General features: G+C 38.0%; 1 protein-coding gene across 1 annotated transcript in view; it reads left to right on the forward strand.

Moving 5' to 3' along the window:
- Positions 1-16,480, forward strand: part of ATP10D (ATPase phospholipid transporting 10D (putative)) — a 120,245-nt gene that overhangs the window by 65,933 nt on the left and 37,832 nt on the right. Inside the window, 7 exon segments of the mRNA XM_043973262.1 lie at positions 1,728-1,823; positions 2,315-2,457; positions 2,947-3,074; positions 3,168-3,420; positions 7,925-8,163; positions 13,225-13,413; positions 15,506-16,115. Of these exon segments, the coding sequence (XP_043829197.1) occupies positions 1,728-1,823; positions 2,315-2,457; positions 2,947-3,074; positions 3,168-3,420; positions 7,925-8,163; positions 13,225-13,413; positions 15,506-16,115 (1,658 nt within the window).

Below are 16,480 nucleotides of genomic sequence, written 5' to 3' on the forward strand. Positions count from 1 at the left end.
GTGGTGCCACAGATAGAGAGCTGGTCTTGAAGCTACAAAGACCTGAATTCAAGTTTCACCTCTCACACCTGGCTTTGTGATCCTGGGCAAATGGCCTGACCTCCCAGTAGTCCAGGCCAGTCATGTCAAGCTCAAGAGGAAAACAGGGGCCACTAAAATGTACACAAGGATCCCTGCAGGTGCATATTGACCTAGAGAACCACAAATAGTGACAAGTGTATTTTTCTTTATTTTGTTAAATATTTCCCAATTTCATTTTAACCTGGTTCAGGCCACACTTCCACTGTTGTGGGCCAGGGCTACCCGTTTGACACCTCTGTGCTCTAGGCAACTTCTAAGCTTATAAGTCACAAAAGAGGGATAGACCTGCATTGATAAAGGCAGTTTCTTCACTCAAGAGTTCCCTAAACCAAGGAAACCACATATCTAGATCCGATCTTAAAAAAAAAAGACTTTCATTTCAAAGAATACTTGAAAGCTATGCCATTCGGTATAAGGATAAGAACGTAGAACCTTGTACAAATCCATGTCTCCTCTCTGCTCACCAGGGCCAACATCTTAGTCCATCCCCCTCCTCACTTCTCCACTGGACTATTGCTGTATCCTCTCCATTTTTTCGCTGCTTCTTCAATCTATCTTCACACAGCTGCCAAATAATATTCCTTAAGCACTAGGTCTCCTAATGTTACTCCTATTCTCAAGAAACTACAGTATCTCCCTATTGTCCGATAGGCTAAATAAAAGCTTATGTTTTGCATTTAAACCTTTCAAAATCTGGCTCTATCCTACCTTCCAAACTTATGCCAAGTGATTCCATCCTACACACTCTTCATTTCTGTGTCCTTGTCTATGTACATATTGTGGTGTGGAACAGAAGTTCCTTACGGGAAAATAAATTACTATTTTATTTTTGTCTTTGAATCCCAGAATCTGATGCTGAGACTTGCACAGTATACTTTATAAATGCTATTTAAATGAAAACATAATATAATAGGTATTTCTGTATATCTGTGGAGGGGATATATACATACACATTCACACACATGCACCACACATACACACACATATTTATCTGTGGTTTATCTAAAAATTGTCAGGCTAATTGACAAATATGTGGATTGTGATATTAAATCTCAGCAGAGGTCTTGGTTTATTTTATATATTATTAAAAAATGTGTTGATAAGATCAGTGCTCTTTTTTTCTCATTGTGCAAAGATGTCTTGCCATCCATGAACAATGATGATACCCCTTCTTCTCAGCAGCAAATATGACTTTTTTGAAACTCCATTTTGAATCTGAAACTGAGCATGATTTTATAGGAAACTTAAATATGTTTGTAAACATGAACTTTCCTTCCTCTAATTATGAGTGGTGAATAATATTACACTCATAGAATTTTAGAGCTATAAAATTTAGAAATTCTTCTACTGTTTTTTTTTCTTAGTATATCTGCTCATTATTAGAAACATGCTAATTAATAGCAGATATCATGGAGAGCCTTAACCTACCACTTTTCAGAATAAAGCCAGTAACCCTGAATGAGGAAAAAACAAATGGATTAAAAAATTTGTGTATCTGGCTCCTGGTTGGTATTTAAGAATCATAATTATTTCCAAGTCCTTTACTATGCATTTTTCTAAAGTCAAAGCCTAGTTGGAACCTGCTATTGGAATATCACTTTAAATCCTGTTGCTATTGAAAATCAATCAGTGTTTACTTCTTATAGAGAACATCCAAGCAAGGAACGCATTGGTCTCAGTAAAGAAAATTTATTACTTAGAGGATGCACCATTAGAAATACAGAGGCTGTGGTTGCATTGTGGTTTATGCAGTGGGTTAAACTTTTGTTCTTTAATTGTCTCACATGTTATAAAACAAGTATTTTAATCTCCTTTTTTGATTTAAAGTGCAATTGTCCAAATATCATTCTGTCAAATAGGAAGATATTTTCTGTTAGGTTATTATCTTTGGCTCATCTTTTCCTAGGTGAATGTGGAGGGAGCAGAATTAAGAAAGTTATTTATTTATTTTTTTGTTTCCAGATCTTGATGAAAGAGCATTTTCTTGGGGGGCAACTAGGTGGCGCAGTGGATAAAGCACTGGCCCTGGATTCAGGAGTACCTGAGTTCAAATCCGACCTCAGGCACTTGACACTTACTAGCTGTGTGACCCTGGGCAAGTCACTTAAACCCCACTGCCCCACAAAAAAAAAAAAAAGAAAAGAAAAGAAAAAAAGAAAGCATTTTCTTAGTGCAATATCTGTTACTTGATTTAAATGTCTCTACAAGGAACAGTGAAATATCCTCTCTTATCTATCTACCCAGGTCATGAAACTAAAGCGATGTTGAACAATAGCGGACCTCGTTACAAGCGTAGTAAGTTAGAGAGAAGAGCAAACACTGATATCCTCTGGTGTGTCCTGCTTCTTATCTCAATGTGTTTTACTGGTGCATTAGGTAAGTTGATATAGTTCCCTCTGGTTGTGTTTAGCACTTTTCTCCATAATTTTAAATTACACATATCTTGTATCTAGAGATAGTTATCTTCAAGGAAGTATTATAAATAAACTTGTTTAAAATGTGCTATTTGAGAATTCTTGACATTTGTGCATTAGTGGAATAACCATCTCTCAGAATATCTTACTAGACACAGTCATTCTTTTTCTTTCCTCTTATTAGATATCATTTTTGACCCTAGAAAAGCTGAAGTAAAGAATTCAGTGAATCCATGGGTTGGCATGAGCAGAACTTCAGAATCTTGATTCAACAGACAAACCCATAGAAGTTTTTGTAGTTTTTTTCCCTCCCTTGCATACTGCCAAAAAAGAAAATACATAAAACTCAGCCATGATACACAACCAGTCTTTTATGCCTGAAGCTGAGGACAGGAATGAAGAACTGTGTAAGAGTTGTCTAATCCTTTTTGTGTGTGCATTTGTTTTCAAGGTCATGGAATATGGCTGAGCAGATATGAGGCTGTTCCGTTTTTTAACATGCCTGAATCAGATGGACATAACTTATCACCAGCATTGGCAGGTTTCTATATGTTTTGGACCATGATTATCTTATTACAGGTAACATCTATCCCACTTGCTATGAATGTAGGATCATGTTGTTACCAAATTCCTTCCCTCAGTTTCTTACAGTTGTTTGCTTTGCTTTGTTAGGTATTGATTCCCATCTCTCTCTACGTCTCCATTGAAATTGTCAAACTAGGCCAAATCTATTTTATTCAAAGTGACATTGATTTCTATAATGAAAAAATGGATTCTACCATTCAGTGCCGGGCACTGAACATTACTGAGGATCTTGGGCAGATACAATATCTTTTCTCTGATAAGACTGGAACCCTCACTGAGAACAAAATGGTTTTCCGGAGGTGCAGTATCGCAGGTTTTGATTATTGCCATGAAGAAAATGGTAGGTATTGAATATCATATTCATATACCCTTGTTGCTGCCTTCACAAACATCAGTTGCTGTTTATCTTTTCTTTCCAGAGATTTTTTGTTGTTTATTTTACTTAAATGGCTGGAATTTATCAAACCATTGTTATTGACCATTGTGGGTATTTCTCCGCGTGTGTTTTCCCTCTGAAATTTGATCATTCAAAGCAAAGATCTTAACACAATATGGTGGGGATTTTTTACAAGGAAATTAAATGAATTGTGAAGGTTTCATCAGAAAGACGATGAAAGAAGATCAGATGAACACAACTTTTTACTCTTAGAAAATTAATGCACAGAATAAGTCACATATTTTCAGACAATATGCATGTAGGAATGTGCTTTCCTTGAATATATGTACTCATTACAGATACTTTGTTTTGTTTTGCTTTCCCAGTGGGAATGTGGCGGGGGGGGGGGGGGGGGAGGGGGGAGATAGGCAGAGGAAGAAGGGAATAAGGATAAGCTAGCAATAAAAAAAGGGGGAGAAAAGAAAGGCATATTTTTTTAATGCAACAAGGAAAACCAGAGAATTGTAGACAAGTGCAACAGCTTTGAAAGTCGCATGTTGAATTTATCGTATATTTAAAAGAAAATCAAGCTGTACATAACAATCTGTATTTTCACGTACAATCTTCTGTTATATGTAAATGCCCATTTTATTTGGTATTTGTTAAATTCAGAAGGAAAAAAAACACGAAGGAAATTATTGAATAAATCCAAGAGAGATTTTTATATGACCCTGGCATCTACCAGATTCTGTTGGTATGAGTGAGCCAATGGAACAAGACATTGAGCAGGCCTGCTCCTTAGTGACAAGGCATTCATTGAGAGAGCTAGGAAGCTTTTCTACCTTCTCATATTCAGATACTTACTTCATTCCTTCAAGGATCTGTGATTTATTTAATTTTGTTGCAAGAACATTAAAAAGTACTGTCAGCTATTTACCATTGTAACAAACCCACTTCCTAATATTATATTCTGTGTTGGGAATATTTTGGGGGAAATTATTAAGGAGGAAATTGGAGAACTTAGTATGAGGGAAGACCAGCTCTTGGTCCTTTTTTTATGCTCTGCTTAGAATATATAGGAAAACAAGAAATCTCCTATATTAAGGAGCTCTGCAAAGGAACCATACAGCACTTTGAACTAAACTTTAATCTCTTGGCTATTCAAACATAATTAGAGGACTAGTTCCAAAAGTTTTGTCCTATTTTATAATAATGGCTAGGTGTTCTCTGCCTCGCAGCTATTATATACTTAATAAATGCTTATTGACTCACTATTCCACCTTCCCTCCATTCCTGAATAATCTTTCACTGAACCCAACACTAATTGGGAAGGGACCTCATTTTTAGACAAAGGCCAACTGAGGCAAAGAAATACATCCCCTTCCTGTTATATTAACATCTTATTATCTTTTTTTTTTTTTTTGGTAAACATCAAACTGATATCTTTTCATCTAGGAGCAATAGGAATACGTCTAGGTATTGGATTTGCAATTTCATTGGTCTGGGTTCCTCCTAGGTGAGGAAACTCCCTCTATGAATGCAGGTTCTCTGGCACTTTTAGGCTTAAGAGAGTTGCCTAGAGCAATGGGAGTTTAAGCAACTCACCCAGAGTAGCAGAGCTAGTAGGTGTTAAAGGCAGGATTTTACCCCAGGTCCTACTGACTTCAAGGCCAGCTCTCTAGCCATTATGCCACACTAGGTGCAATATGTAGTTATGTTTTCCTTCTGCTTTCATCAGTACTAGCATGAGCTGCCTCAGGAAACAGTGTGTTCATCCTCATTAGAGGTCTCCAAGCAAAACCTGAATGGCCACTTCTTGAGTGTGGCGTTAAATGCATTATATTTTTAGGTACGAAATAGCCTAGATGGTCACTGAGTCTCCAAGGGCCCTTCTAACTCTGAAATTTCTCTGACTCTATGATGATACTTTTGCTACTTTCACTGCTTTGTGGTTCTAAATTAACATTCTATTAGATTCCTTTTTTACGAATTACTACCCTAATATAATTATAATTCTCCCTATGGAAAAGGCTTGTTGTTTTTATTTTTATTTTATTTTTAAAAATTTTTGCAGGGCAATGAGGGTTAAATGACTTGCCCAGGGTCACACAGCTAGTAAGTGTCAAGTGTCTGAATCCAGATTTGAACTCGGGTCCTCCTGAATCCAGGGCCAGTGCTTTATCCACTGTGCCACCTAGCTGCCCCTGAAAAGGCTTGTTTTTATAGTAAAAGCTAAGTATCTAGAATTCTGTTGACCAGAACTTTCACACAACTATGATACAAGGTGTTATAAGATCCTGAAGTATATTTCAGGATAGTTTTCGTGTTAATTAGAGTGTAGTATACTAATTTCAAAGATGAATCATCCAAATGTGGCAGAGGACTAGCATTAAAAATAAATATTTGTTGGGTGTTTGCATGTACAAGGTAGTATTCTAAATCCTTGTGACTAAGCTATAAGATATAGGCCCCAAACTCAAGAATCTTTTTGTTTGTTTTGGCTCTGCCCTACATGCTCATCAACATTAGTTTGGGGAACAAACTAATTTATAACAAAAAGATAAATGTAAAATGTATAAAATATACCAAAAATCTAAATAACAGCTTAGAGTAGCATTTTCTGTTGAAAAGTAGTAGGGAGGGGCAGCTAGGGGGCTTAGTGGATAAAGCACTGGCCCTGGATTCAGGAGGAACTGAATTCAATTCCGGCCTTAGACACTTGACACTTACTAGCTGTGTGACCCTGGGCAAGTCACTTAACCCTCATTGCCCTGCACCCTTTTCCCCAAAATGTAGTGAAAAGAGCACTGGGTTTGGAGTCAGAAAAAGTGAATTTGAATCTCAGCTGTACTGCCAACAAGTATAAATTTGGCACATCGTTCATTCTCTGGCTGCCATTTCCTGAACTGTTAAATAAAGATATTAAAACTTGTACTACCTACCTGATAAGATTTTCATGAGTCTTGGATGAGATGATGAATGTAAAAATGTCTTGTAAATTGTGAAGTGTTTTAGAAATGAAAAGTATCTGTTACTATCATTAACAGCAAATGTCAGATAAATGTTAATGGCCAATAATATAGAAGTTTACTAAAGAAAAAAATCACTCAGAATGGATGTGGTGTAAAGGGCCACATGGAAGAGGTGGGCCTTAACAGACACAAAGCAGTAAGGTGGTTATTTCAGACACGGAGAACTATAAACAAATAAGTGAAGGAAAAAATGGCCATGGCATGTTTGTGGTACAAGGAGTAGGTTGGTTTGGCCAGAATGGAGGATTCATGAAAAAGGAGGGAAAGGTAGGAGGTAAGAGCAGCGATGCAGGTAGACACCATAGTGATGCTCTATTCACAATAATTCCCCATTCTCCAAACTTGCTATATAATGGAGTTCACTATATTTTGGGCTGCAAAAGTGAAACCAAATGAAATTTGAGGGGGAATACATTGAAGGGTGTCGTTGACTTACAGAATCAGGGCTCAAAGGAAGCTTTAAAATAAATTAATCCAAACCCTTTGTTTTAGTCAATTGGATTAGCAAGTGTTTATTAAGCACACATTATGTGCCAGGAAATTTTCTAAACACTGGGGAGACATAGGATGACAAAAACAACCTATGCCCTCTAATGGAGGAGACAAGGAAATGACTACATATGTACTTGTATGTATGCACACACATTGTCTATACTCAGTTGTTTCTGTGTTGTCTTCCCCATTAGGGACAGTGTAAATTGGAGACAATCTCAGAGGGAAGGCATTGGCAGTGGTAGGGAAAGATGAGGGAGGACCCGAAAAGACTTCTTGCAGAAGTACAGATTTGAATTGAGACTGGGAGGAAGGCAAGAGACAAAATTATGGTGGGAGAGCATTCCAGGCATGGAAGAAAGCCAGTGAAAAGACAAAAGAAGTAGAAATGGAAGGACTGGCTAACAGACTGGATATGGGGAGTGAGTGAGGAGTCAAAGATGGCACCTAGGTTTCAATCCCATGTGAGCAGAAGAATGACAATGCCTTCGACAGTAATAAGGTCAGGCAGAGGGAAGCATGTGAAGCTAAGGAAGCTAAAACCTAGAAAGGTTAAATTACTAGGCCTAGGGCCAGAGCTAAGTAAATAGAGCAATCACACTATACAGAATCAGCTGCTATTTGCTTTAGATTTTAACATTGGTATGTAAGAGCTTCCATTGCTGTTTTCCTTCTGAGGATACAACGTGCTTTCATTTATGTTCTAATTCATTCTCTTGACACCCTTATAAGAGCAAGACTATTATTCTTACTTTGTAGAAAGGATAAGTAACTTATCCAGATTCATAGTCTATGGCAAGATGTGGGCTAAAATCTAAGTCTTCATTTTGCTAATAGTTCTTTCATTTAAAAAAACCTTTACATTTAAATGAATGTGTCTGCCATTCAACAAGCAAGCAATTCTTCTTGTAGCCTAATTATCAAATGTAATTTCTCTCCATTAGCCAAGAGGCTAGAGTCCTACCAGGAGATTTCCTCTGAAGATGAGGATTTGATAGAGACCCCTAGTGGCTCTCTCAGCAATATAACAAAACCGAAAGCACCCAGCTGCAGGACAGTTAATAATGGGCCTTTGAAAAGCAAGTCCTTGAATCATCTGGCTGGGAGCTGTTTGGCTCTAGGAGGAGAAGATGGCGCCACTGATGCATCTCTCTCCAGACAGGCAGCTTTCAGTAGTCCCATTGTAAGTATACATATGTGTCTTGTATCTTACCCAGATAAGAATTATGTTGAAGGAACACATACCTTATTGCTCCAAATCACAACATCTTTATGGAATTGAAGAGAGTACTGCAATGACTTTGAACAAACAGAAGCCACATTTGTCATTTTTGAAGATGGGCTTCGTTGTGGGGATAGCTTGTGTGTATCTGATGAAATGGAGCCCTAAAGGCAGTGAGTGCTTTAATGTTGACTGTGTAGAAAACGTCTTGGGTTTAAGGCTAATGTGTCTCATTCCCTCAGCCTATAAGGATAAAAAAGAGAAATGTTTAGGACAGTTTACAGAGTTTCTGCTGCTCTCTCACAGTCTGGGGTGGTTCTCATAAGCTTCTCTCCAAGTGATTGTGGTTGGACATTATAGTGACCGTTAGGGTATATGCCTGGATTCTGGAAAGTTTAGGGACACATTTGTTTTTCAGTCAGTCAAAAAAACATTTATTAAGCACTTAATATATGCTGGATAGTGTAAGTGCTTGGCTAAGACCTAAAGAAAAAGTGCTTCTTCAAAGAAATTATGCTATTTAAGTTTTAGGATGTTGCTACTTAAAAGTCCTTAGTCTTTGCAATAAAATATTATTTTGGAATAATTTTGGCATGTTTTGCAATGATCACAGGTTCATAATTGTAGAGGTCATCTAGTCCAACTCGAAACTGAGGCCTACAGAGGTTGAGTGACTTTCCCAAGGTCACACAGTGAAAGTTAGGATTGAACTTAGGTTCTTTGACTCCAAATGAGTTAACTGTCTCAGATGCTTCTTGCTTCAGTACAGCCTTGCAACAGGGCCATCTCTAGTGCCAAGCTATCTTATGGGAGATAAGACCTCTTCCATCTCCTGCCCCTTCCCCCTACCCCCAATTAGGGCCTTCTCCATGACCAGCAAGGCACCCCTGCTTCCTGACCCAGATCCCATACCTTCACCTTCTTCTGCCTACATTAGGCCTCCCGTGGCCTACCTGCCAGGAAGTTCAACCTCAAGGAAGGAGCTTTGACAGTCTAATCCCATGCCTCTCTCAAAAGACCTCTCCCGTAACATAATATTCTGCCTGGACTCATGGCTCAATGGTCAGCATATTTCTATTCCCTTATGCTTGGCCCCGAATAGGACCAATGCAGTTCTTTTAAATGCTGAGCTGCCTATTTTCTTTCTTTTTTTTTTTTGCGGTGCAATGGGGGTTAAGTGACTTGCCCAGGGTCACACAGCTGGTAAGTGTCAAGTGTCTGAGGCTAGATTTGAACTCAGGTATTCCTGAATCCAGGGCAGATCCTTTATCTACTGCGCCACCTAGTCGCCCCTGAGCTGCCTATTTTCAAACCCCATTTTCCATGCACATTTTTATTGTTTCTCCCTTTCACTCATCCCCTATATTCAATCTGTTGTTCAGTCTTACTCTTTCTACTTTAACAGCAGCTCTAGTATGTTTCCCCATCTCACACTCAACACTGATACTACCCTACTTTAGACCATCTCCCCCAGACTACTGCTGTGGCCTTCCAATTGATTCTCCTACCCCAGCTATCTTATCTTCCATTGCACCACATCCTCCAGTCAGCAGCTTAGATGATGTTTCCAAAACATAGGTCTATGTTTATGTCTCTCCTCTCCATCTTTCTCTGTTTCTCTTTCTCTGACTCTCTCGTTGTCTTTCTGGCATTTAAAGCTCCTGATTGCCTGGCAACTTCCTAATTTCCAGTCTTTTTACACATTACTTCCTTTTGTGCACACTACAATCCAGCAAACTGGCCTTCTGCTGTTCCTTGAAGAGGAGACTTGACCTTCCATCTTCCTTCTCAGTGACTTCGCCCCCTTGCCTAGAATACTCTCCCTCCCTCTTGCTTTCTCTGGCTTCCTTAAAAATTCATCTCCAGTTTCACCTTCTTCAAGAGGCCATTTCCCACTTTCTCTCCTCCCAGCTGCCAGTGCTTTTCCTTTCAGATTAATTTCCATCTTTTCTTTAAATATCTTATATATACCTAGTTTATTACTAGGTACCTACTAAGTAGGTAGTATTTTTCCCCAATAAGAATATGAGCTCCCTGTGAGCAAGGACTATATTTGCCTTCTTTTCTTTGTATCCTCGTTGCTTAGCACAACATCTGATCAATAATAAATGTTTAATATATGTCTGTTGAATCACTGAGCTCAAGCCATGTTATACTCTAAGTGGTTAACTGAAGTTTGTGTAGCCAGATGACATATCTATATCAGACTCCAGGTATCTTTTTTTCTGCACGGTAATGCTTTAATCCTTGTTTTGGCAGGAGACATGTGGTGGGACTAGATTACCCAGTGGTCTCATTCACTCATGAAATGACCTCTGGGGGACTAAACTGTTTCCTCTCATTAGGCTGCTAGCAAATGTATGGATTATAGCGATAGAAGTGGTCAGCTAAGCCTGATTTATTTACTTCCTTTCTCTGACTCTTAAATTCTGCAACATCAAGTTAAACCGAAGGCATCTGGCCTTCGGGTAATGCTTTATTCCTCACTGGTTTTCTGATAAGTAGTAGAAGAAAACAGCATCTCTCTAGATTCATCTGCCTTAGTGCTTCTCTTCCCAGCTTAGTCAGAGGGATTTAGGAATACTCTTTTCTTCAGTCATTCTGGTACTTCACCCACTTCACACTTTGCATGCACACTGCCTTGGTCACATTTGGACTCCCTGTTTACTCAGAAGTAAGGAACAGCGATGTGGTCTAGAAAGGTTTATGCCATACCTTGGCTCTTGGTTTGTTCCAGCCTAGCGCCACACTTTCAGCTGATGGAAGCAGTTTTAGTAAGAGATGACTTGACTTCCTCTCTCCCCTCAGTCCTATATATTTCATTTTTACCATTGCATCATATTTCAAAGCTTGCTTGGAGTCCAGTGGAACTTGAAGAATAGGTGAAAAATCTTTAGTCCACTGTTGGAGGGCAAAACTTAGAAAATGATACGAGGGCTCAGTCTAGCATCTAATTTGGCCTTGAGTAACCAAAGTCCTTGAGAAAACCAAGTCCAAGACCAAAAGGTAGCATGAAACAGAGGAAGCAAATTTAGAATATATAGATTCCTTTTCATTAAATTGGAAGGTCATCGAGGATAGGGATTGTTTTATTCTTTTCCTTGTACCCCCAGCACCTTGCATAGTACTTAGCACAAAGTAAGCGCTTAATAAATATTTGTTGATTGATTGGTTTATTGATTGACTTAAAATAGATAAAATAGCCAAATGAAATCACACCAAAGAGTTCATATTTTGACTATAGTCAGTAGAGCTTGGTACATATCCTAAGTAGCTATATGTAGCTTGTGTCTTTTTTTTTTTTGCTCTAATATAAGCAATATGACATCTCAAAGTTGGTTTTGAGTGTATATTTTATAAATAACCTACTATATCCCATCCTATCCAATCAGGGTTACTCTTAATCCACATTGAAGCTTAAGGGGTAACATAGGGCAGTAACCCTAAAATATATTCATATTTATCTGTATCTATAAGTAGACTTAGTAGTGTACACCATGAAAGACTCAAATTCAACAAACTTAATCATATATTTTTTGCTAGATTATTAATATAATTCAGGGAAGATATTCAGTCTCCTGACATAATTGATAGACTTGCAAAGCATTCGAACAGATACTGTTAGATTGGCAATCCTTAGTACTATGTTCTTCAGTTAACACTGGTATCCTTTCTGGGAGATACCATTTCCAGGGTAAGGACAGAAGAAACATGACTTAATCTGTGAAATACATTCCTTTGAGAAATAATTTAGCTTTTTAAATTACAGTATCTTATATCAGTAATTCAGATGTAATAATAATGAGTAAATTAAAGCTATTTCTAATAGGTAAAGAGATGGTCTCTGATGCTGCTTTTAGTTCTATAATCCTACCTTTTTTCTGGTATTATGTTGCATTAAAAAAGGGTAGAAGTATATGGTTAAGCTAGGGATTTGTGGAGTCTCTTCATGCTAGATATTTCCTGTGGGCTCTGCACTGTTATAGGCTAGTGGAGAATCAGTGTGTTATAGAAGAAGGAGCACTGCACTTATGAGGCACAAGACCTCAGTTAAAATCCACACCCTGTCATTTATTATCTATGACAAAGGGAGGGAGACAGAGAGAGAGAAAACGAAAGACAGAGAAAGGGGGAAACTAGGTGGTGCAGTGGATAAAGCATTGGCCCTGAATTCAGAAGGACCTGAGTTCAAATTTGGCCTCAGATGCTTGACACTTACTAGCTGTGTGACCCTGGGCAAGTCACTTAACCCTCATTGCCCCCCCCCCACATACACATAAAGAAAACAAGGAAAAACAAAAAAAGGAAGGAAAGAAAGGAGGGAGAGAGGACATTTATATTTAAGCGCTATGTTCCAGATGTTGTGGGAAAGTAACCTCCGTGAGCCTCAGTTTCTTTACTTGTAAATAAAGATAATCATAACCATCCATAAGAGTTTTAAGATGAAAGTGCTTTGTAAGTCTCAAGTTGATTGGTGAGCCATTAATATTAGGGGTCCTTCGTGAATTCTCATGTTTACATAAATTGGGTCTTTCGTTGGCATGTTTCCATTATGAATATTATTTAACACCTTAAACCCAGTGCCACATGGACTTTCCAGTTCTTATTCTGAGATAGTGAGCTCTTTATAGAATGGCTATTAGCAAAAGTAGCACTGCAGTGAAAACTTAGAGACATTTCTGTGTCATCCACATGTTACTTCTGCACCAAAATAAGTGGAGGTCTTTCCAATGGAGAGGGGAGAAAAGCAAATGTAAAGATGATGGGTACCATCATTGTTATGATCTTTTTTGTGCAACTTAACTTTTTAATGAATTTTAATTTTGTTTTGTTCTTCAAATCTGTTATTCTGCCATTCTCACTGACCCACATAGAATTTTCCGGAAAAAAAAAATAGGTTGTATAGTACTTCTTCCCTTATTGATGATATCTAGTTGCGAAAACTATATCCTGTGTGAAATTAAAACCATAGAAGCCTAAGGACTTTGTGATTAATACCTTTGGTGATTATTTTACCAACAGGAAACTGATGTTGTACCCGATACCGGACTTTTGGCCAAATTTAGCCAAATTACACCTCAGTTATTCACTTTATCAGATGAAACTGACCAGGATCTGTCTACAGAGATTTTGTACATAATTGACTTCTTTCTTGCCTTAGCAATTTGTAATACAGTAGTAGTTTCATCTCCCAACCAACCACGACAAAAGGTAAGTCGTTTTCATTCACCCCAATCCCAAACTCCTAAGGAAGATGCTAGGCTTAGATGTATTTGCTCTAGTGATGTTACATAAATAAAGGATGAGAAAGGCTTATCTTGCTTTTTATTGACTTTGTGATGAATTATTGACTAGACTAAAATGAAATTATCCAAACTCTCCTTCCTTAAAAATAATATTTACTACAAGTCACAAAAGGTGAACTTACCTTTTAGGATACTTTATTTTTTATATGTGTACTAGTTCTCTCTAAGCTTCATTTGCGCCATTCTGAAATTAAATCTGCAATGTCCTAAGATCTAGCAATATTCCCCAAATATTTCACCGAGAAGTTGACTGTACCAGTGAAATCAGAACTCCAGTCCTTATACATATCTGTATGATAAATTTATTGGGGACCTGCAAGTAAAACATGGTCTAAGAGGGCGAGACATTTGTGGAATGTCCATCCAGCCCACTTGTTCCACCAAACACCATAGTCCATTTTCAATTTTTTAAAAAAAAATGGTTGTGGAAACTGGGACCTCACTACTATGTTAAATTATCCTTGGTTGTGTCTTCCTGTTAGCACATCTCTGCACTTAAAATTCTGCATACAAAGCACAAATCCAATTAAAATTTAATTTTTCCTCAGATCATTTCTTTTTTGTCAATTTCAGAAATGGTCATCTTTGCCATAAACATGATTTATTTCAAATTTTCAAACATTTGCTGAAAATTATGTTCTTTGAGGGTTCCCACCACCCCATTGCTATGTGAAGATTAATTGTGTAGTTGAATATGCAAAATAATGTCATGTGCTTTTCAGGGAACTGTTCTTCATATAATTAGGAATAATAACTAGCCTTTATAAATAGTTTTTTAAGGTTTACAGAGACCTTTACATATGTTATCTTATTTGATCTTCACAAAATCCTGTGAAGGAGGTACTATTATTATCTCCATTTCACAGGTGAGGAAACTGAGGAAGGCTAAAATTACGATTTGCATAGGGTGACATCTAGTAAGTGTCTGAAGTAGGATTCAGATTCAGGTCTCCCTGACTCCTCTTGTGTAGTTGGAAAAAAGGTGGAGAAACTTCTCTATGATTTGTAAATAACTTTTACCAATTATCTTACATAGATTATTTTAGGAGGTTTATTCAGTTATTACTTAGTGCCTCTTTTATGAAAGTCGCTAGTCTAGGAACTATACAAAATAGAAAGATAATTATGGGATAGTCCCTTCCTTCATGAAGCTAGCTTTGTTGTCTCCTATCTAAGGAATCATCTGGGAGTAAGAGATTATTATACCTTTGTTCCTTTTCCCTCAAGAACTATGGTTATGTAATAATGGTGGAAAATGTGTAGTTATATAATATGAGCCTCAAGTCTACTTTTTATTATGTAGGATATTTGTGGAAAGGATTGAACAAGATAAATGAAAACTGCATGTAAACAATAACCTAAGTCAATTTAGTTCCCATTTTTACTTCCTGATAGAGCTGCTGATAATTTAAAAATTGCCTAGCATGGGTTTCAGTTCCACTGAGTTCACCAAAATTCTTGCAATGAAAGTTGTTATTTCATATGCTCATCATTAGTGTTGCTTTTAAAAAAAATAGAAGGTTGTTATAACTACTGTAATTCCCTGAAGTCTTTAAACTTGCAAAGTGTAGAGGTTGGAATCAATGTCTTCTCAGGTATTTTCCATCTCTAAATCTAAGACCCTATAAAATTTGAGTTGACTTTAAGGTGCAATTAAGTTGCTTAACAGGTTTAGCACAGACACACAAATCTAAACTCTGATGGAAACTAGATTATATTTAAAAGAAAGCAGGCTGTAGGCAAATGAGATACCTTTCATGAAAGAACATCAGGAAACATACCATTGGAACTATTCTTTTTATAGAACTTCTTTCTTTTCCACCTTATCCATCATTAATCACTGCATCTGTTAGTGTGGAATAAGCAAATCAACATTTGTTGTATTTACTAGTTTTTAGGCACTTTGGTTCTTTTGCAAACCCATGTGCAAAAAAAAAAAAATGTGGTAAACTCTTGAAGATTTTGATTTACGGTATGTTATCTTTTGTTTCCCTTAGTTGAGACTCTCTTCACTGGGTAGAATGCCCATCACATCCTTAGAGGAAATTAAAAACCTCTTCCAGAGGTTATCTGTTCGAAGGTCAAGTTTTCCATCCCTTTGCAGTGGAAAAGAACCATCATCTGGGGGTCCGAATGCCTTTGTAAGCAGACTGTCCCTCTTTAATCGATCAAAGCTGGCCCCACCCACTGAGGAAGATGCTTCCCAGTTAAGTGATAGGGCCCAAGGCCCCAGCACAACAACTTGCCTCAAAGACCAAGAGCAATCTGAAGCCACGGCAGGCAGCGCCAGTAGCACTTTGGACTCTTCTGCAGGGCAGACGCTTGCCTTGGATTTGCACTATGAAGCAGAAAGCCCAGATGAAGCCGCCTTAGTGTATGCAGCACGGGCTTATCAGTGCACTTTACAGTCCCGGACACCTGACCAAGTTATGGTTGACCTGGCTGCTTTGGGACCTTTAACATTTCAACTTTTACACATTCTTCCTTTTGACTCTGTGAGAAAAAGGATGTCTGTTGTGGTCAGGCACCCTCTGTCCCACAAGGTGGTGGTATATACAAAGGGGGCCGACTCTGTCATCATGGAGCTGCTGTCATTAGCATCTGCGGGTAGGTACATGCCTAACTGATGCCTCAATCTTATCATCTTAGACGAGTGCTTTGGACTAGGTGATCATAAGACAAGCTCACCACATGTCTGTAACACTGAACTCTCCACATGATCATTCTATAGCAAGCTTGACTTTGAAATCAGCCACGTAGGAGCCAAGCAGAATTGGTGCGTAGGTATGTTCAACTCCTAGTGCTAACCTCTGGTTGTGAAGCATGCAATAAGAGACAGACTAAGTCTTTGTGGTCAGAAGCTCTTTTATTAGGTGTACTTTGATAGTTCTAAAATTAAAATTACTTAACACGCCTAGCAACATCATTCTTTGAAGCTTAGATTGTAATTGTTTGGAGATGTGTTTGCAATT

The sequence above is a fragment of the Dromiciops gliroides genome, chromosome 6, assembly GCF_019393635.1.
Source record: "Dromiciops gliroides isolate mDroGli1 chromosome 6, mDroGli1.pri, whole genome shotgun sequence".
Taxonomy (NCBI): Eukaryota; Metazoa; Chordata; class Mammalia; order Microbiotheria; family Microbiotheriidae; genus Dromiciops; species Dromiciops gliroides.